General features: G+C 39.5%; 2 protein-coding genes across 3 annotated transcripts in view; one reads left to right on the top strand and one right to left on the bottom strand.

Moving 5' to 3' along the window:
* Nucleotides 1-4,632, bottom strand: part of LOC144661468 (polyglutamylase complex subunit TTLL1-like) — a 35,873-nt gene extending 31,241 nt beyond the window's left edge. Inside the window, exons 1-2 of one of the 2 annotated variants that reach the window (XM_078522245.1) lie at nt 4,116-4,632; nt 3,952-4,017 (exon numbers count right to left, since the gene is read on the bottom strand). In XM_078522245.1, coding sequence (XP_078378371.1) covers nt 3,952-4,017; nt 4,116-4,231 — 182 coding nt within the window. In that variant the 5' untranslated portion in view covers nt 4,232-4,632. The remainder of the gene's footprint in view (nt 1-3,951; nt 4,018-4,115) is intronic. The other variant, XM_078522244.1, reaches the window with a different exon arrangement.
* Nucleotides 4,527-7,554, top strand: LOC144661457 (GPI inositol-deacylase-like). The gene has a single exon (XM_078522233.1). It carries the CDS (start codon nt 4,619-4,621, stop codon nt 7,379-7,381), a length of 2,763 nt encoding a protein of 920 aa, XP_078378359.1. The 5' UTR covers nt 4,527-4,618; the 3' UTR covers nt 7,382-7,554.
* Nucleotides 7,555-21,074: the final 13,520 nt, after the last annotated feature.

Below are 21,074 nucleotides of genomic sequence, written 5' to 3'. Positions count from 1 at the left end.
TTAATTATAAAATTAATAGGCTTATTAACATTAACATTATGGACATCAATCAAAGCAAAAGAGAAAACAACACTTTTAGTATTCTCCAGGGTTGTCCTAAAACCGGGAATGCCGGAAACCCGGAAAACCGTAATTGGCAACTCGTAACAAACTTCCAATTTCCCAAAAGTATAACGTATTTCCACATATTTATCTTGAAAAAGGCATACACAAAAAAGGTCATTCCTGGTTTTAGGATTCCGGGCTTTCTTAGCCGGATTTCTGGGTTTCCGGCATTCCTGGTTTTAGGACAACACTATTCTCCAAGGTTAAGAATAAACAAACACTAGATTTAGTATTACAGAAAGTTGAAAGTACAGTTGATAAAAACTGATCCTACCAACCAACACTTTAAACATGAAGCAATCCTGTATAAGAAGGCTGAACTGTTCAGCCTCTCAATCACAAATCCCAAAGAATGATACAATTTCATTGGACGAGAACTCAAATCAACTGGCTTTGGGTGATGCATGATCCAAACTTGGCTAGTTCTAAAACCTTTAATTTAAAGAGAGTTAATCGGCACACAAAGATAAAATCTACTAGATTCTCTTGTTAAAATGTGCCGTTTTGTTGTGAAAGTTCAAGCAATTGAAGACAAGCTTAGAAATAGTGAAAGATACACAAAGACAAAGAATTTCCTACTCGCAAGTGCCTTAGTTTAGCACCGGTAACCGTAGTATTGGATAAATGCATTGCAAGTAAACAAACTAAATAATAACATGTTGTGGGCTAGTTCTAAGGAATAAATTCATTTTGTTGAGTCAGCCACTCACATCAGTATTTTTAAAGAAAAACGTTTTAGTCAACCATATGGTGTCATGAACATCTATAGTCAATCAGTCACTTATGTTACGTCACAGATTGCTATAAATAACTAATTACTACATTATCACTGTACAGTTCAGTCTTGTCAACAATAAACTAAGTCTGTCTTATCAAGTGTCAGTGAAATATCTCTGAAATATACCAAAATATTGTAATGTTAAGAACCAAATGCAACTTTTAGTTTTGAAGACCCTTGAGGTTTTCGCTGTGTCAATATTATTGTGGATTGTTGCCTTTTCAAGATAACATTTATAATAACATGCTACCTTTGAAAAGAGCATACTCTCCTGGTTGGCATATACTAAAACCCGAAACAACGAAACGAAACCAATGAAACGAAACAACCAAAACGAGCGAAACGAAACCGCCGAAACAACCGAAACAGCCGAAACGAGCGAAACGAAACAAAATCACCGAAACAAGCAATTTCCCCATTACAATTATTGAGAGCTAACCGTAAACAGGCTAACCGGAGTGCATAGGAGGCTAACCTAAGTGAAAAGTAGGCTAACCGGAGTGTGTAGTAGGCTAACAGGAGTGTATAGTAGGCTAACTGGGGTGTATAGTAGGCTAACCGGAGTGTATAGTAGGCTAAATGGAGTGTATTGTACGGTAAGTGACGAAAATCTTGAAGTTTTGCTTGTTTCGGTGATTTTGTTTCGTTTCGGTCGTTTCGGCCGTTTCGGTTGTTTCGGCGGTTTCGTTTATATAATAATAATAATAATAATAATAATAATAATAAAAAGGTTCTTATTGTGCATTTAAAATTCTCAATGCGCTTACATTTGTACATGATTAAAAAGAATAAAAACAATGGTTAAAGTTATCAAAGTCTCTTTTGAGCCACCTCGAGCTCATGGTTTGTGGTAATTATTCAATGAACCTTTGCCTCTTTTTGAACTAAGAAGTGTTCCATTTGTAAGGTGTTTTATTTGAAAAGTGCAAAAGAAATATATGGGGATGCAAATGAACTTGTTGCGGAATAAAAGTCAGTCCGGAATGATTAGGAGAAGTACGCTTATTAACTTTTTTGTTCCAAATATGTACGGTAAGTAGTTGCTCATTTGCGACTGATTAGCAGAGCCCACCACGTTCCCAGGGTCTTTCTTCCCAAACCCCCCTTCTCCTCTTGCTCTTGGGTGAAGGGGAGAGAGAGACCATGTGAACAAGATTGTAGTAGAGCCATTGTGCAAGAGAATCATGTCGCTGAGAGAAATGAGGGATTAATCATAGTCTAGTGTTTTGTTTGTGGAAAAAGATTTATCTTTTTTTGTGGTACTTATAAGTCTATGCAAAGTGTCACCTATATGAAAACAGCGAAAGTCTGTCCTTATAGTGTGGGGTGCAGTACACAGAATAGGGAGTGGTAAAAATAACTTATAGACTGGTCTTTCTTTGTGCCACTCTTAACTATTGGAACATCTGGAACAGACTACTTTTTCCAGCATTGTGATTTAAAATTATCAATGAAAAGCTGTGTTGGGTCAGTGCCTTGTGTCACTTTTTTATTCTTAGAAGTATTTGAATAATAATAAATAATAATGTGTGGAGAGAATGAACTCAGAAAAAAATTCCGAGTTCACAGATGGGATTTGAACCCACGACCTTCCGTACACTAGTCGGACGCTCTAACCACTGAGCTACTGAGGTAGAATGTTCAAGGAAATCTGACAACAGGTCAAGCTTTCAAGCATCACTGCACAATGGGAGGTTTGGAACAAGAAATAGGGTTCTTTTTGTACGTCAAGTATCAGACTTTCAGTTTCTGTGGATCTTTATATATTTCCCCTTAAAGGCTTTCATTCTGTATTATAGAAAAAACAACACTGAATATTTTTACTCCAATAGTTTTTAAGGTCCAGTTTAATTGGTAATTAATTTTTTCTACTTGTCTTCAGTTGCAACATTGTTTCATTAAAAGGTGTTTAGCTGTTGCGACAACCAAATTTATTTGAGCTCAGTCTATATTCCACACTACAAGATTTTTGTCACTTTTACCACCATGTCAGCACTTGCTCAATTCAAACTGGCAGAAGGTCAAGATCTGCCGGGTGGGGATGGGCCGGTGCCCATCTCCAAATACTCTTTTTTATATTTTATTTCTGTGGAGGCACCTTAGAAGTCCCCGCGTAGGTAGGTAAAATGTGTGCATTCATTGAATGGTACCAGAAAAAATCTCAATTTTGGTCAACCAAATGCTCGCAAAGGATTGCCCTAATTATGCTCGCAAAGGATTGCCAGGATGCTTGTTAAGGAGCAACGGAAGTCAGTGCCGCAAAGGATAAAAATAGCTGTCGCACTGTGATTGAAATTTAATTGAAATGATACCGAAAATGACATGGAAAGCATAATAAGGCTAAGAATAAGGCTTGCGTGTTGTCACCACGAACAATGTGTTATGTGTTATTTCCGCTAGGTGATATATTCGACTTGAACATGTGAATTTTTTTTTAGGATGCAACGGTGTCACACAACAAGAAATTCCGCAGCAAACAATGTTGTGACGTACATTGCCCAATAAAAAAAGAAGCCTAAGTGTGTAGTCCATTGGCATCAATAATTTAAGGCGGAAAAAAAGACATCACTAATCTTAGATTATTCCTGTATACCCGGGTGTATAACAAATTATGAAAAGGTAGGGGCAGCTTTATAGTGAGAACTATTACTAGTTTAATATATTATTTTTTATTGTTAGCCACATTTTTTTTCGGACATTACAGTTCAAAATGGCTTGTATTTAACATTTTATAAATCAAAGTGGTTGGTTGTTAAAGCTGTGAAATGTCCCAACACAGTATGAAGGACACCACAGACATTAGAAGGACACTTCATGTGTGAAGGATCCAGCATGAAAGAAATGGTACGCACAGGGCTGGCCATATGACAATATTTATTCAATTCAGGGATGTTGCTTCAGATTTGTTTTACATCCTGACACAAGTCATATCATACCAGGCAACCTGTTGTTACCACGAATGGCGCAATGGTAAACAAAAATAATACTTTATGGTGTCCCGACCCAGCCAGGGTGATGGTTTCGTGAGCAGAGGCTTCCTCAAGATGAGTTAACTAATTTATACTTACTGGTCATCTCCAAGCCTGTAGCCAGTTTCCACATTAAATATTGCTCTTACAGTCTGCACACTGGCCCTATTAAGAGATGGAAACTCGTGTATGGCTTTGAAGCTATAAGTTAAGATTATAATAATTGAAATAAAGAATAGTTAAGCTTAAATCAGTCAGCTGACCAGTAAAAATTCCAGTCTTCATCATCAGCGCAAGGAACCCATCCTCGTTTCTCGAAATTGTTCACCAAAACCGACTTATCTTGATCGCACACATACTTCACACGTCCTGCAGACATAACGCAAAAATCTACTGAAAAGCTTGTACCAGTTAAGAATCATGTATGCCACACCAATCGTCCAATCGTGGGTTGATATCCACTTTGTATGGCATATTTAATTTTCTTAGTAAAGCTTAGAAGCTATAACTTTCACAGTAGATAACCTCTTTGTGTGGCATAATTTTCTGAGTATAGCTAACGATAAAAACGAATTTTAAGTGCTAACTTTATATAAGCAATATTTGCACTTATTGTCTTGGGACTCGTGGTGCAGGATATACAACGCATTTAACGCAAGGCTTTGTAGCCGGGCTCAGTGGAGCAAGCCAGCAAGCGTCATTTGTGCCTTTTGTTGTAGAGGATTGGAGTAGTTGAGGGAGTTGTTGTGGTTCAACTTCTGGCGTTATGTTTACGTATATCTCAAGGGCACAACACTTGGTGTTAATTATATGGCTTGCTGTCTTCGCTGCATTTGCTTTGATAGGTTTTCGGGATTTTCTAACAAACTTGGAGGAGAACAGGTGTGATATGACTTGGATGTACGAATGGCCCCAGTACATCAAGGTTCCTCTGTGGAAAAGAACAGCAAAACGCTTTCCACGGTACGCTTTATATCTTTATGGCGAAGGAGAATACGCAGTCAGATCCAAAAGCCTTCATTTGTCCGGAATCCCCGTTCTTTTTATTCCTGGCAATGCAGGAAGTTACAAACAAGTTCGATCACTTGCGTCAGTGGCGTTGAGGAAGGCGGAAAGTCTGAGATCTAAAGTCCATTTTAATTATTTTACGGCTGATTTAGATGAATCGCTGTCTGGCTTATATGGAGGCGTATTGAATGAACAAACTGAATTTATTAGACTTTGTGTGACACGCATTCTCTCGTTGTATGAGAAGTTTGAAAATCCACCAATGTCTGTTATACTTGTAGGACATTCGATGGGTGGTTTGATTGCAAGAGGCTTGTTTACGTTGCCAAAGTTCGATCCAAGTTTTGTGCACACAATCATTACTTTTGGAACACCTCATCGCCACCCTATTTTATCTCTGGATCCGCAGTTGACGGACTATTATGAAAATGTTAATGGATTTTGGAGTAGTCAAGTATTTGGCAATGGCACTGAATCAAGATTAAATAATGTAACTCTACTTTCAGTGAGTGGTGGACTCAGAGATGTGTTGGTGAGATCAAGTCCTTCATCTATGACCCAGTTAATTGCACAGTCTCAAGCTATCAGTGTTGTAACAACTTTTGTACCAAGAGCATGGGTCAGTGTTGATCATCTGTGCCTATGCTGGTGCCGACAGTTGGTGCTAATCACCAACCGTGCATTATTTGATATGATAGATCCAAGGAAAAGACAAATGATAGATAATAAGCAACACAGAATGAAGATATTTGAGTATCACTTTGTCAAGAATCCAGGACAATCAACAGCTACTTTTAATAATACTGGAAATGTATTAGTAAAAGAAACAGACAAGGATTTTAATCCAGTTGTTTTGCATAAGAGGCTATGGAGATTCAAAGGAAGTGGTAGAACTGTTAGTGAACAAAAACTATTTGTATTTTCTAAAGAGGAATGGTCTGCAACACATGATTCTTTGATGATACTGACAACGATTGACTCTGACCAGTGGTTATATGGGTGTCAGGAGACTTCTAGACAAGCTTGCAGTAACATGTCAGGTCTATCTCACCTTGCAGAGTTACTTCCTTGGACTGGTTCAGCAATGAAGTATGCAAAGCTTGATCTCAACCATTTTCCAGGGATAGCATATTTTGCTGTCAGTGTACCACAGTCAAGGAAATCCACAAATATTATTGTGTGGTCTGAGTATCAATCGTCCCGCAGCATAATGTATGAAGTGGAATTACCAGGAGTGTTATCTAAAAGGTCCAGAGTTCTTGATATTGCTTCTGATTCCCTTTTTGCCAACATAACTTTAAAATCTGTAGCGAAGAGTTGGAAGGTGTACATTTTTGACATTAAAGCCATAGACTGTGACATCAGAAAGTCAGTACTTATAGCAAGAATTCATGTACCATGGTTCAGTGAAGATGTGTACAATTTTTCAAGAAATGGTTCAACAAAACTCCTTTTAAAATTACATCACCCAAAGCCAAAAGGAAACAAACAGCATGTCCAAATGCATCTTTGGTTAGATCCAAAGTGTTCACACAGAGTAAGTGTGCAATATGACTTCTTTCAAACGCTTGGCCAGATATACAGATTTTACGCAGTACAGCTCCTTTGTTGGACATTTACTGTTGTCATGCTTGTGTTTGCATGGCAACTGTCTTCATTTACATATGAACAAAAGTGTGACTCAGTCTTCAATCTGGTTACAAATGTGTCAAAGAGCATTAGAGTTCTGCTTCTTGTCATACAAAGTCACTTCTTTGTTTCACAATTTGTTCTTGCATTTCTTGTGTTAAATGGCGAGAGTGGCCAACACAGCTGGCTCCCTAATGTTGATGACTTAAAAACTTTCATCTGGTTGCTGCCATTGCTTCTAATCATATCAACAGCTGTCATAATTGTTATAGCATTATTTGTGTGGATTGGGATGTTTGTAAGGTTTGGTGGCTTTTTTTTAAGTCATTTTAAATTGTCACCCCAAGTACAAACTGGGCTTGGAGTTAAGGATTGGATATGTGCAGTTATCATCATTATGACATCACTTCTTTTTTGTGGATCTTTGAGCCTTATTCTTATCTTCCTTTTATGTCTTTGGAGAACTTGGAAATATGCTGCTTTATCTAAGATATGCAAGAGTCAGCCCCCTAATCAAAGAGACAAGAGACTAATGACTATAATAGAAAGCCTGGCAAACTTTGGTTTGACTTTGTGTGTGCTGATTTTGCTACTTATCGCCATCAATTTCCCTGCATTAGCAGTTTGGGCTAAAAACATAACATTTTCTCTCCATCTTGCATCAGACCACACCACCCTTATTTCAGTTGTTATTGGTGTAAACGTGATTGTATTTGATCCACTGATAAAGGTTCCTCGTTCTGTGGTGTACCTGTGCTTTATACTAAGCGTTGCTGTGACACAAGCTGCAGTCATCCCTCTTCACATGATACCCTATACTGTTTGCCTTCTCTTTACTGTGTTGAATGTGTCTCAATTAATAGATAGATTTAAGAAGTATAAGGAAGATTGATTATTTAAACAAGGACAACAAGCAGTTTTACTAGTAAGAGGACTAAAGAAGAAGACCACTCGTTCTTTTACTCAACTGTAAAGTTATCATAGACCCTAAGGGAGCAATAAAAATACTACAAATTAAAAAAAATTAATAAAAATTACTACAGGTAGTTTGTTTGATTAAAGGCCCTAAGATATGGAATGCTATTGAATATAATATAAAGCACCTGTCAATTTCATTATTTAAAGAGAAACTAAAACAAAGCTTTCTCCAAAGCCACCTCATTGATCAGTTTTCTCTATTATTGCACACAGAGATACCACTGGTAATATCCAGTTGTTCAAAAGATTGAATAACCCTGGGTTAGAGCTAAACCAGAGGTTACATTTCTTAACTGTAGGTATGTTTACCCAAGGATAAAAGGGTCACCCACAGGCACTACCTCTTGGGTTCTTAAAACAATAGATAACAGGTGACAACAATGCCCGGCCCTGAATAACAATAAAGGTAGTTTACAGTGGGCAAATGAAAATAGAGGTTCCAGAGAGGTAGCGTCTTACTGGGATAAAATGGTGTTTCAAAACACGGTAAACAGGCTAATTAAACCTTGGGTTACGCACGGCCAACCCACTGATAGCATCCCGTAATACTCTTTGCTTGCTTGTTTTATTTTGGGTTGGTGATAAAACGACTTCCACAACACTAGCACCTGTGAAGACGAGAAGAAAAAATTTTAGTGCATATAAAACTTGCCATTGTTATGAACAGAGTAGAGGAAAAACCGGGGGGGGGGATAGAAACGAGGCCTGGGACCAAATAGCCTTGTTCTCACAACTTGCAACGCAATCAATTCACCATCTAGTCAGCGGTGTTTGGATGATGATGATGATGCAGCAGGCCATGTTGCAGGCCATCTTTTCAGTGATTGTAAAGGGGTCATAACTATCTTCACTAAAAGGTAAATGCACTGTTTTCATTGCAAAAAAAAATATCAGTGGTGTAGTTATAAAAAAAAAAAGAATTTTGTAATGTCGCGTATTTTTTGAGCTGAAGTGCAAATTATTGTATGTACCACGATTTTCAACGCATCTGGGAATTAAAATTGACGTAAAACAAACAATGCCTGATTCCCTCTATGGCGCGTGCCTGCAGGGAATCATGGTAGTTGTATTTATCGTATTTTTTCATCAAACCTTGACTTTCTAAAAGTCGTTCGCTTCTCGTTTCCGGTTTGGAGGTAGTAGAGCCCTCTGTGTGCTCTTCGCGCTCTGTGAGCTCGACTTATTAGTCTACATCAAACCATGCGCGAGCGAATCAGGCCAAGTTTGACAAAGTATTAAAAAAACAGAGCGGAAAGTGCGAATCTTCGTCAAACCATCTATCATCAAACCATGAGCGAGACTTACCAACGATGAATTTCTACGCTGATGAGAAGACGGAAGCGCGATCACGGAAAAAGGACAAATTTTGACCTTTGTGCTTGTGCTTGCCAAATGCAATGCGCTTGTGCTTCTGCTTGAGTCGAAGCCGTTTTTACGGAGAAATAAGAGCTGTTACCCTTGCGCTTGTGCTTGCGTCGCTAGTGAAAACCAGGCTTTATCTAGACTGCAAAACCCCGGGGGGGTACTCCCTATAATGGCCTATACGGGGAGGCTCCGCCCGAAAGGGGTACCTTTTTCAGGCTTCGGGTATATAAAAGGGTAAAGATTTCACGAGTTTAAGTATATGAAAGGGTATGGAAATCTGTCATTTGGCTATTTAAAAGAGCCTTTAATAAAAAATATTTCGAAGAGACGCAATTTATGGCTGTATTATTTTAATTTATTTAAGCGCTACATAAAAATGACAAGAAAACGTCCTATTTTAGTCCACGCCATGTCTCTTAGGTATATGAAAGGGGTACCTTTTTTCAGTTAAAGGTATACGAAAGGGGTACAATTTCTGTCAAAAATGGTATATAAAAGGGTAAGGGGTTACAACTTGGGGCGGAGCCTCCCCGTATAAAACTTTTTTGAGCACCCCCCCCCCCCGGGTACAAAACAGTTGTTTTTTCTCTCAAGTCGTTGGAAAAAGCGCTTATCTAAGGCATAGGCGTATGGGCACCTTCGGACCTGGGAGGGCTGAGACCTTATTGCCCGAATAAAAAATGGCATAGGTCAAAAAACAAAGGAAGTCATTTATTTTTTATTTAGTTTAAGCCGAATAAAGAGGAATATAAGATGGACAGCAAAACGTGCATTGAAATAGTCGTGTACAAACCTTGCCTTTTTCCAGAAGGTGTCAATGCACTGAATCCTTTTTCCCCACTTGAAAGTTATACAAAAACGTGTGAAACATTCAGGGATGAATGGGTTAAAACATTTTGTTGAAAGCTTTGAGCTAGCCCTGAGAACTTAGTATTTGAGTCACAAACATCACAGCTGGATACACCGCGCGCATCGCTCATGCTACTAAGCTGATTGCAACGGAATTAACTAAATGGCCACGCAGAATTTGCGGAAAACTCGAACACGATTATAGCAATTTGCGAGAGGAAACGAAAGCAAATTAATGAGTGTGGGGTTCCAATCCTTTTTCTGTTGAGGTAATTCATTTTGAATGTAATGTTGAGATTTGTCCGCTAATTAATCGGGCGTGGCCGATTTATAGTTTACCCTTTGGTCGTCCTAGAGCGTAGTCTCCTGGCGCGGCCAAAAAGACGGGGAAAGCTTGGGGTTGCTACAAAACCGCTACGGGTGACGCATACCGCAATGGTTTTCATTTTAGTTTTGACAGGAAATCGTTGCAGGCACACTTGGTCGACTTTTGGGTTAATGTGTAATCAGGTTGTGTTTTTTTGCTTCGGCGGAAGGACAGAGAAAAAAGCTTACGGGGCAAAGTACAGTATGGGGCCCAGTTCTCGGCCACTTTTGACGTAAACTTGTATTTCTTACCTCAGAAGAACCGCAGGAACTTGAAATTTCTCCCAGAGCTAGCTACATTATTCAGCTTTTTGGTGTAAAGCTATCGACCGGTCAAAAATTAATTTGCCCGAGCAATAATAAAAATAAAAGCTCCATTTGTGGGCCCAGTTCTCGGCCACCTTGGCCCAGTTCTCGGCCACTTTTGACGTAAACTTGTATTTCTTACCTCAGAAGAACCACAGGAACTTGAAATTTCTCCCAGAGCTAGCTACATTATTCAGCTTTTTGGTGTAAAGCTATCGACCGGTCAAAAATTAATTTGCCCGAGCAATAATAAAAATAAAAGCTCCATTTGTGGGCCCAGTTCTCGGCCACCTTGGCCCAGTTCTCGGCCACTAAAAAGCTTGTGCGTAATTATCTGTAAAAAAAAATGCTCAATTCATTTTCACAGTCATAAAATCACTCTGTAAACCTATTTATACAATATCGATCCCAAATTATTTTTATGATGCTTTGTTTTACTTTAGAAAAGAAGGATTTTAACGCGCCTAGTTGCCTATGTGCAGGTTCTGGCAAAACCGCATTGTGTGACCCGTGCATTTAGATGGTTTATTTTGCAGTGAAAAGGTCTTGAAAGATTTAGGTGTTGTAGAAATAATAGACAAGACAAGAGTCAGCTCAAAACTTAGAGATAAGATTGAACTTTATTTTTAAAACATTTATTTCTTTCATTCTGGCAGCAGCAGATGAAATTATATTAAAAACCAAGCGCTAAGCTGTGATAGCGAGCAGGGTGGCCGAGAACTGCCAAATACGCAAACGTCGCAAGAAAAAATTTCGAAGTAAATTAAGACCAAAAAATACAACGGTTCAACGAAAAGTTAACTAAAGCAGAAAGCTGAATTATTCTACGTTTCACATGCCAAAAATTAGCTCGTATGGTGGGGGCTTTTGGATAAAATACGAATTTAACTACATCCATGAATTTGGAGCCGTAAACAAACAACTTTTTCGGGAATGCAAATTCACCTACCTCCGCGTAAACTCGACGTGTGAGCTTTCTATATCGAATTGAACGATCAAACTCAAGACACTTAAAGCCCATGAATCAGTCTATTGTTTGAAGGAAATACCTTTTTCTTTTGATTCAACTGGAGTGTGAAAAAACGCGTTAAACACAAAGTGGCCGAGAACTGGACCCGGCCGAGAACTGGGCCCCATACTGTACTGATATTCACCATTGTGAAATTGCACTTACTTTGACAAGTTAAAGTTATTTTTGTAAATGAAAAAGGTAACGTCATTGATGTCACGCAGTGTTTTTTTTTAGCAAACTAGATGGTTTGCTGGTTTCTGACTATGAATGGGGGTGTGATCTTGCGGTATATTTTTTGAGTCTAACTCCGCCGTAAAACTTTTTTTTTATTTAGCAAGAACTGTGTCGATTTTCATTTCTGAACAATTGGTCGTCAAGTCGTTTGTCACAAAGAGTAGAATGTTTGTACAGCATGTTTTGGAATTATTTTAGATTTGGTTAGTAAGACGCTTCTGAAGACCTGAGCAAAACATTGGGAATGTACAGTATTAATAGGAACTTGAATGGAATTTTTCACAAGTTGGATAAAGGTATCAACTGAAAAAAATGGAATTCAAAATGAGAACTTGGATTTTGTTGTAATTAAATTTTATCGCGGATTGGATGCATAATATCACGGCTTTGAAAGTCTTCAAATAATTAGAAAGGTTCCTTTCTTCCTTTTGATCTTATTGTTATTTTCATGTATTGATTATTCGAAAGTGGTTTTCGTTGATACGAAAAAAAAACCGGGTTCTCACTGAATTGCTTGAAGTATTTTTAGACGTGATAATATTGGCTTAATCAAATTACATTGTGCACGAAATATTTGTTATTCTTTTGTCTTGAAACTTTGAGGAAATTGAAATTTTTGTTTGACAGTAGTGTATGAAAGGCATTTTATAGAACTGAATAAAAAATAAGAAACATTGATAAAGGTTATTTCAAAGATTTATTTTGCCTGATTTTGAAGGGTTTCAGGAGTTTTAAAGAGTGCTGGTAAACGGCTGTATGTTGTTTGTGATTACGGATCTTATTTAGTTTCGAACGCTCTAATTTTTGAAAGGTTAAAACAGGTTAAAACCGGGCGGTTTCATGAGTTTTTTGGGTAGAAAGGTACGGTGGTGGTCAAAAAAAAAAATGTTTAGAAAGGAATGACTGTAGTAGCACGTAAGTCGGAGGTTTGCGTGAGTCACGGGGTATAGTATGCGTGAGCTGGATTTCCGGCGTCATAACGGCATGTTTTGTTTACTGAAAGATACACTCGACGTTTAGTTAGGTTAGTCGGCTTGGGAAACTATTTTAAAAATGAATGTTGTAATAGTTAATTAATAGTAATATAGAATTAACCCACTCTCGATTGGAGTCTGTTCTGGATTCGCGCTACCTTTTCGCCGCGAAGGAATTTTGTAAAATTTCGCTAGTGGAAAGAGGGTACTGTAAGAACAGTATACAATAACTCAAAAGGAGGAACTTCTTTGTAGCTCTGAATTAAGACGTATGATAAAATTTTAGAATAAGAAACTTTCGATATATGGTTTTCATATTGTTTTTGTGTCAATTTCCTTTTGTGGCAGATTTTTTGAGAATCAGCTTTTCTTTCGTGTGATGACAGACACAGGACAGAACGAGAGGTGGATGAGAAAGATGCCGAAGATGAATAGGCACCGAAAAACGACAAGAACCGTCAAGGACTTATCTTTAGAGGGCGGGGAGTTTTGGCATACTGTATTTCGAGGACTGGACTGGACTGGACTAGTAAAACGCGGACTAGTAAAACGCGGACTTGTAAAACGAGGACTAGTATAACGCGGACTAGTAAAACGCGGACTTGTAAAACGCGGACTAGTAAAACGCGGACTCAGGTAAAACGCGGACTTGTAAAACGCGGACTAGTAAAACGCGGACTAGTAAAACGCGGACTTGTAAAACGAGGACTAGTAAAACGAGGACTTGTAAAACGAGGACTTGTAAAACGCGGACTTGTAAAACGAGGGCTTGTTAAGCACGGACTTGTAGAACGCGGACTTGTAAAACAAGCGCTTGTAAATCGGATAAAACTAAACGGTTTAGCGAGCGAAACAATTTGTGTTTGAAGCTCTTGTGTGTTTCTTCGACGGCATATTTCTAGCTTTTTTGAGCACTCTATGGTCTGTTTTAACGTGGAGATGTTTTTGCAGTATAGCACATGTTCGTTCTGCAAACCCCTACTAAAACAACGGGATTGATGCTATGAGTTGTGTGCATATGTTTCTTTCTTTCCACTACTTGACGTCTGTTGAGTGCAGTCGTTTGTATTGCTCGCACGAGGTAGAACGGGGCCCGTCCAAAAATCAACAGTCAATCGTAAATAAAGGTGACGGGCCTACACGACTCCTACGTTCGTGACATTAGAATATTTGCCGTTAAATGTTTAAATTCGGTCTTTCGACCTTATTTGCTTCTGACTTCTTTCTGAGGGTACTGTTTTAATTTGGGGGCAGTATGTGGTAAATAAAGGTGACGGGCCTACACGACTCCTACGTTCGTGACATTAGAACATTTGCCGTTATATGTTCAAATTCGGTCTTTCGACCTTATTTGCTTCTGACTTCTTTCTGAGGTTACTGTTTTTTTGAGACATTATGTATTGAAGAGAGCCGTGAGATGATTGTGGCCAAGGAATTCGAAGTGTCTAGAGGCGTTTTACAAGTCCGCGTTTTACTAGTCCGCGTTTTACTAGTCCAGTCCAGTCTACAAGTTAAAGACACATCAAGACCACCCCACTGTGAATTGCCATAGCACAGACAAAATTATAGTCAATATCTCTATGTGTTTTTAAGAGAATTACATAAGAACCAAGGCATGTCTTGTCTTGCCTTACATTGACATGCAATAATTTGGAAATACTAAGCTCGTAACAGTTTAAGACAGAATCCATCAGGAATTTGAGTAACATTAATTTTAGTTACGCAAAAATTGAGCACCAGAATAATTTAAATCCTTGTGTTCTTTCATACCTTGTTAAAGGCTTGACATGTGATAACACCAACATAACACCAACAACAGTTCTTTATCAGTGGGGATTGAAGAAAAAAATGGAAACATCATCACACAGTTGACCCCCATGCAAAAACACTTCAGGATGTCACGGGACTGTTTGGTGTCCGTCTGCCAATTTCTAACTTCAAATTCCAATGTTAAATTCACATTAAATTTTCAATATTTCTTAGTTGTCTAAATTTTACTAATTCTTTTAAAAAAACTATCACCTGCCAAACATCCCCAAAAATCACTCAAAAAATTACAAAATACCGCAATACATAGATACATGGGATGAGTGAAGTTTCCTTGGATTCCTTGAAACACCAACAAGATATTTCCGTTTAAGGTGGCTGATAATGGGTTTCAGTATTTCCCAGTCCTTATACTTTGGTTCAGGACTAAAAGCCTTCATCAATTGCTATTACAGTAATGGTATGAAACAAATGTTCAATCATTCATCAACAAGTTGTGATCATTTTCTTGACAATAGTAGTTCCCCGGTAAACAGTTGTAGTACTGTCCCATCAAAGTGCAATGCCTGGAAAGTACCGAAAAGCACACGACCTTCAGGTGAAACCGCACCTTACAGTATTACCAATACACTGCACTTTGTAAGTCTTAAAACTTTACATTGTCTAGTCGTCTACTTCAATCGTTTATTTGTATTTTGTGAGATACATTTATAAATTGAAACCATCATGTCATTAAGTAATAATGCAATCTCGACAACGTTCTAGATATTATATTATGCACACTAATACAGCTCATGCAAGCCCTGTGACTTACACAAACACAGTCGGACTGAGTGCTACTTAAGTAACTGCTTCGTGGTTTCTGCTGTACTGAACCCTGCCTTTCAAGGCAAAGCGCCCGATTTTAAGCTTCTCAAGCTTCTCAATGTTCTTGTTTTTTTTTCTCTAGGCTCGTTGCCCGAATTCTAAGCATTTTGCCCGAAAAAAATTGACATCGGGAGGCTGCCCCCTAGCCCCCCGCCACGTACTTCTATGACCGAAGGCGCGTAGCGCCGAACGTTGAGGCGCAAAGCGCCGATCGTTTCGCGAGCCTCGCGCCCGCGTGCGACGCGAGAAAACAATTTACTCATGTAACTCCTGGCAGGTTAACCATGCCGTAAAGGTCTGAGAGTAAGGGGGCTGAAGAAGCTGGCACACCGGCCCTCCAGGTTAGGGGGTTTGCATAGCGCCAACAGCCTTATCAGCAAAAACATTTTTACGGAAACAGCGGCAAAGAAATTTTCAACAAATGGTTGTGACGGGATTCCATAGTCGATGACTCGTATGAATGCTATGTTGGTTTTTTGGAATGTTCGAACAATTTATGATGCTGGAAAATTGGCTTAGATTACCATGAAAATGATGCGCTACGGTCTGTCAGCGTTACTCTGGGTCTGTATATTCAGGACGTACTGACGAACTGAACTTCGAAGGAGTTGCAATCATCCTCAAGTAAGGAACAGATCGATCATGCACTGCTAAAATGGAAACCTATCAACAGCCGACTAATCAGAGCCAGACTACGAGGGAGGCACACCAACATCACCTTTATCCAATGCTATGCGCCAACAAATGAAAGTAATGAGGAAGAAAAAGACACTTTCTCTCGAATCCTCCAGGCCGAGGTGGCTGAAACTCCAACGCAAGACGTTATCATTATCAAGGGATTTAAATGCTAAAGTTGGATCAGATAATACCAGAAAGGAAGTAAATCGAGAAGGTGAAACTATTTCAAACGACGTCAGGACCCCGTAACAAAAGCAACAAATTGCGCAAATTTGAATTCAATGCTTTCTATCTCTTTCTAAAAGCGCTCTTTTAAAATTCCACTTCTGTTATGACGCACTACAGTATTCCTAGTTTGCCTCTCTGCAGTGGCAGGTCATGAAGTTCTGTATCTGCGATAAATTCTCTGCCACAAAATTGTCGGAAAAGTCCAAACTTTGAGATTTCCGAAGGTGTCCCGATTAAAACACGGTTTCCAAATGGTAATTATGGTAATTATATTACACGCTTTTATGGTGAGAACAATGCGTTTTCAAAAAGACATAACAATTCCACACGCAAACACATCAAATCACACGCGCGTGCTCATATTTTTATGCAAATATCTCGTCGTGTAAAGTTGTCGATGTTAGTCGTTGCACTTCGTGCATACGCTTTAAATATATGCATAATGATGAACCTAAGCTGTCCACCGCGACCTTAATGCTCAAAAACTGCGTTGCATTGCCATAAGTTATTACTTGGAATCGAACAATGTCGATATTTAGTTTTTCAGCCGAAACGGAGATTTGAGTGAAAACAGTACTCTAGGAAATTTGTAAGTCAACTATAAATTTAGTTTTCAATCGACCTTGTCTTTTAGCTTCTTTTGTGTCGCCAATCGGTGTTGCAGTCGTTGTTGCTTTTAAACTCCGTTCAGAAACGCAGACCTAAAGACCTTTTTTTATTCATGGTATTCTTTTGAGTTCAGTAAGAAGGATAGAATTAGAAAACACTTCATTTATGTAGAGCCATTCTACGAGTTCTAAGGTGTTTTACAGAGAAAACTTGAAATTAAGTTGATACTCCAAACATCTGGCCATCGAGAGCAAAAAATGTTTTTTCAGGGTTTCCGGTGTGGTTAACTTCCGGGGATGATTTTTAGACTTCCTGGTGGATTTCTATTGTTCTGTGAAAAGCATGCTTAGGTTTTTAGGCAAAGAAAAAGGAAGGAATGGATGACGCCTGATTCATGGAGTGCTATAGAAGCCAGGCGTGACCTAAAGAAAAAGATAATGGATTAAAAATCTTACAAGCTAAAAGCAAGGTATCGGGAACAGCACAGAAAGGCTCACCGGGAGGTAAAGCGGAGAGTGCAGGCAGATAAAAGACCCGGGGTATCCAATCGAACAAAATCGAACCAAAAATCAATCGAACATTAATCGTTCGATTGGGTTCGGTAATCGAACAAAATCGAACATCTTTTTTGCGGTGAGTTCGATTTTCGAACCAATCGAACACAATCTGATCGATTTTGTTCGGAATCTTTTTCTTGATAAGTAAATCACGCAGGGCTAATCAAAATCAACTTTTATTGAATGGAATAAATAAAACAACGTCCAAATATCGAACTGAATGTCAATGTTTAGTAAAATATATTTGGTAGAAAAGAAAAAAACGACGGTAAAATAACTGGAATGCACTATGTATTGTTTGCATTTCTATATTAGAAGGAAGGATATGGTTTCTGCCCTGCTTTTCACTGTTATGTACACTCAAACAGAAGTTGCACCATTTCATTCACTGCAGCACAGGCAGTTGTGTTCAATATGTGAAGAACCGACACATTTGGCAAAATTTCTCCCAACCACGTAGCAGACTGCTGTGTGCTCGTGGCTATTGTGCAGACAATCGTCCTATCCCGGGGTATGGCGAATCGCCAAAAAAGGATTAGGGGAACGGTACACCGTACAATATGTACGCAGTATAAACAAACAGGAGTTCGGTAATCGAACGTTCGATTGAGTTCGATTGTTGGTTGTTCTGTAATCAAACGTTCGATTGAGTTCGATTGTTCACTGTTCGGTAATCGAAAGTTCGATTGACCAAATTTTATTGTGAGTTCGATTATGTTCGATAACCGAACCCAATCGAACGATTGGTGTTCGATTGAGTTCGATTACCAAACGTTCGATTGGATACCCCGAAAAGAGCCTATGTGAACAACTTGGCAGTACAAACTGAAGCCGCAGCTGTTCGAAATGAGCAAGGTACAGTTTACAAGATCACTAAAATCCTCAGCGGCAAGTGTCATCTTCCAGCAGCATCACTTGTCAAGGACCAACAACGCAACCTTTTGACCACGGAAAAGGAGCGAGAGTTACGCTGGACAGAACATTTTAAAGAGACTCTTAATAGGCCACCTCCACAGGAAGAAGCGGACATACCAGAAGCACCATCAGATCTGCCATGAATATTGACATAGACCCACCCAAAAGAGAAGAGATTATTTGCACCATCAAATCTTTAAAAAACGGCAAGGCTCCCGGTCCGGATAATTTGAAGGCTAAACACTTCAAGGTAGATCCAGAGTTAACAGCTACAGTATTAAGACCACTAGCGAGCAGGCTCTCTATTCGGGGGCAACGTGAACCTCATTCTTCGAGAGCGCCGAAGGCGCGAGCTCTCGAAAAAGGAGATTCACGTCGCCCCCGAATAGAGAGCCTGCTCACAGGCTACTGTTTGCTGACATATGGGAAAGTGAGGTGATTCCTGATGACTGGTCAAAAGGAATAATAGTTAAAATCCCCCCAAAAAATCCAAAAACCGACTGTAAGAACTGGAAATTCACAGCATGAAAATTGGGATTTACAAGAAATAAAAGGTCGTTTGTCATTTAAAGTTGGTGTAAAGGAGTCTCTTTATCTACCTTTATACTTAAGTGTAAAGCTGGGATAAAGCTCAGCTTTGAAATACCGTATTTTCTCTATTAAACTCCGGACCCCGATTAAACGCCGGGTCAAAATTGCTAATTTTATTTGAGATCAAGCTAAGAAGTAAATATATTCTCTTAAATGGCACTGCTATGTCATACTAGTACGGTGTGCTGCTTTGGAAATTTCAATAACGTTCAAAGAAAAGGTCCGGCGTAACATAGCTAGGATGGACGCTGTACAACAAAATAAAACCTAGCAGGTTTCGCGTTCTTGTCTTCATGACTTACATATTTCCTTTCTTGTGTGAATGCTCACAGTCGTTAAAATCTCGAGGATCCCTCCAGCGTTTGTTTACAAGTTGGAGTGCCGTTTATGAACTTAAAACGTTCCACCCATAACCTTTACTTGTATGCTCCTTTATTGTTCATATACCGTTTATATTCTGTTTGTCACAAGTCTTGAATGCAAGTACATTGACGTGTTCAATCCGCAATAATGTAACTTTGGGTAATTATCAACTTTGGATACCAAGGAACAGTTTCTCGGGGGCAGAACGAAGAGAAAAATCGTCCCGCCTTGACAAACTGCCCCTTGGTCACGGAGATTAGTAACAATAAATCAATCTGAAAAATTGACAGAAAATTGCAGTCCGCTAATAAACGCCGGGCCCCGATTAAACGCCGGCTTCAAATAAACGCCGGGTCCACCAAGCCAAGTTTGAAATAAACGCCGGGGGTGTCTAATTGAGAAAATACGGTATGTAAAAATTTACGCCAGCTTAATTTGACTTTCACCACGATAAAGTTATGTTTCATGCTGTGCAAAATCTCAAGCAAGATAATTATCCAGCGTATCGCAGAATCTGTTGACAAATTGCTGAGAGAAGAACAAGCTGGCTTTCGCAGAGGAAGGAATATTATCTGGAGCTCTGCACAGTATAGCAAGGAAACAAAAGTATCGATATGCCAAAGTTGTGTTTTACCAGTACTCCTGTATGGGTCTGAATGCTGGCAGATGACAGAGTATGACATGAAGAAGTTGTCCTCTTTTCACACCAAATTCCTCAGGAAAATACTACGTATCTTTTGGCCTAGGTTCATCTCCAACGAAGATATGCATGCCCAATGTCACCAAGAGAACATGAGAACTATCATAAGAAGGAGGCGTTGGAGCTGGATAGGCCATGTGCTTAGAATGGAAGGGAAAGCTATTCCAAAAACAACAGTCCATTGGACACCTGAAGGAAAAAGACAGCGCGGACGACCAAAAACAACATGGAGAAGGACGGTAGAAACAAAACTAAAAACCCTAAACTACGAGACATCGAGAGGAAAGCACGTGACAGACATGAGTGGAGAAACTTTGTCAGTCAGTCAGTCAGTAAGTAACGCGGACGCAAGATTTTTAACGCACAGCTCAAGCTCAAGCTCAAGCTTTCTGATTTACACTGATGAAGGAGTTTCCCCGAAACGTTTTTTTTTAAACTCTCTATGCACTCCAAGAACACAGTCTATTGAACGCAAATATGACAAATATATGGTAATTATCATAAAAACGGAGTCTATCAGATATTTGTTCTGGGTCCGGAGCGCGACGGAAGCAAATTGAAATGGAGAGCATTTTTAAGCTCGGTTCAATGCAACCACAGGGCTGGAACAATATTTTCATTTTAATTAAACTGGGCGCGCGCGCTCAGGCTTCCCCGCGCTCTTGGGCCTTTTAATAACATGTGATCGCGTACACAAATCGAAAACGGTTTCACACTGAAGAAGGGATACGCCCGAAACGTTTGTGTAAATTACACAAATTATTTTTATATCTTGTTTCATTGGAGTCAAGTTTCTCGGCAGAAGTTAATGTTTAGCGGAGCAGCTTCCAGGCCCCTGGCCTGACTAGGCCTCGCTCTCACCTCAACCGGGCCTCGTTCTCGCCTGGTACAATCGTCGCCGCGCTCGCTTGTTCTCGCACCAGACTCGCGCCATGTTTTTAGTCGTTTTGGTCCGCAAAATTTGGGCTTGTCACCTTGACGTCGTGGTAGAGCTTGCGTGTCTCAGTGACCCAAAGAGCTATGCCGGTGGGGACTTAGTCCCTGGTGGGTTCAACCGCGCCGGATTGGTCAAGGGATAGAGACCTGACGAAAGGCAGCCCCTGGTCCTCCAGGTTGGGGGTTGGGCGTTAGGCTAATCACCTAACCTCGTAAAAAAATGAATGATTACAGAAACCGAACACATTAGAGGCAATCTATCGAATCTTGGGGGCCGAGTGGCACACAAC

This window comes from Oculina patagonica, chromosome 7 (assembly GCF_052425735.1).
Source record: "Oculina patagonica isolate OP01 chromosome 7, crgOcupat, whole genome shotgun sequence".
Lineage (NCBI taxonomy): Eukaryota > Metazoa > Cnidaria > Anthozoa > Scleractinia > Oculinidae > Oculina > Oculina patagonica.
Note: the sequence above shows the minus strand (reverse complement) of the source record. Positions and strands in the feature narration are given on the sequence as shown.

Bases quoted from the DNA above. Each gene is read 5' to 3' on its own strand.
- LOC144661457 (XM_078522233.1), top strand. From the start codon at position 4,619: ATGTTTACGTATATCTCAAGGGCACAACACTTGGTGTTAATTATATGG.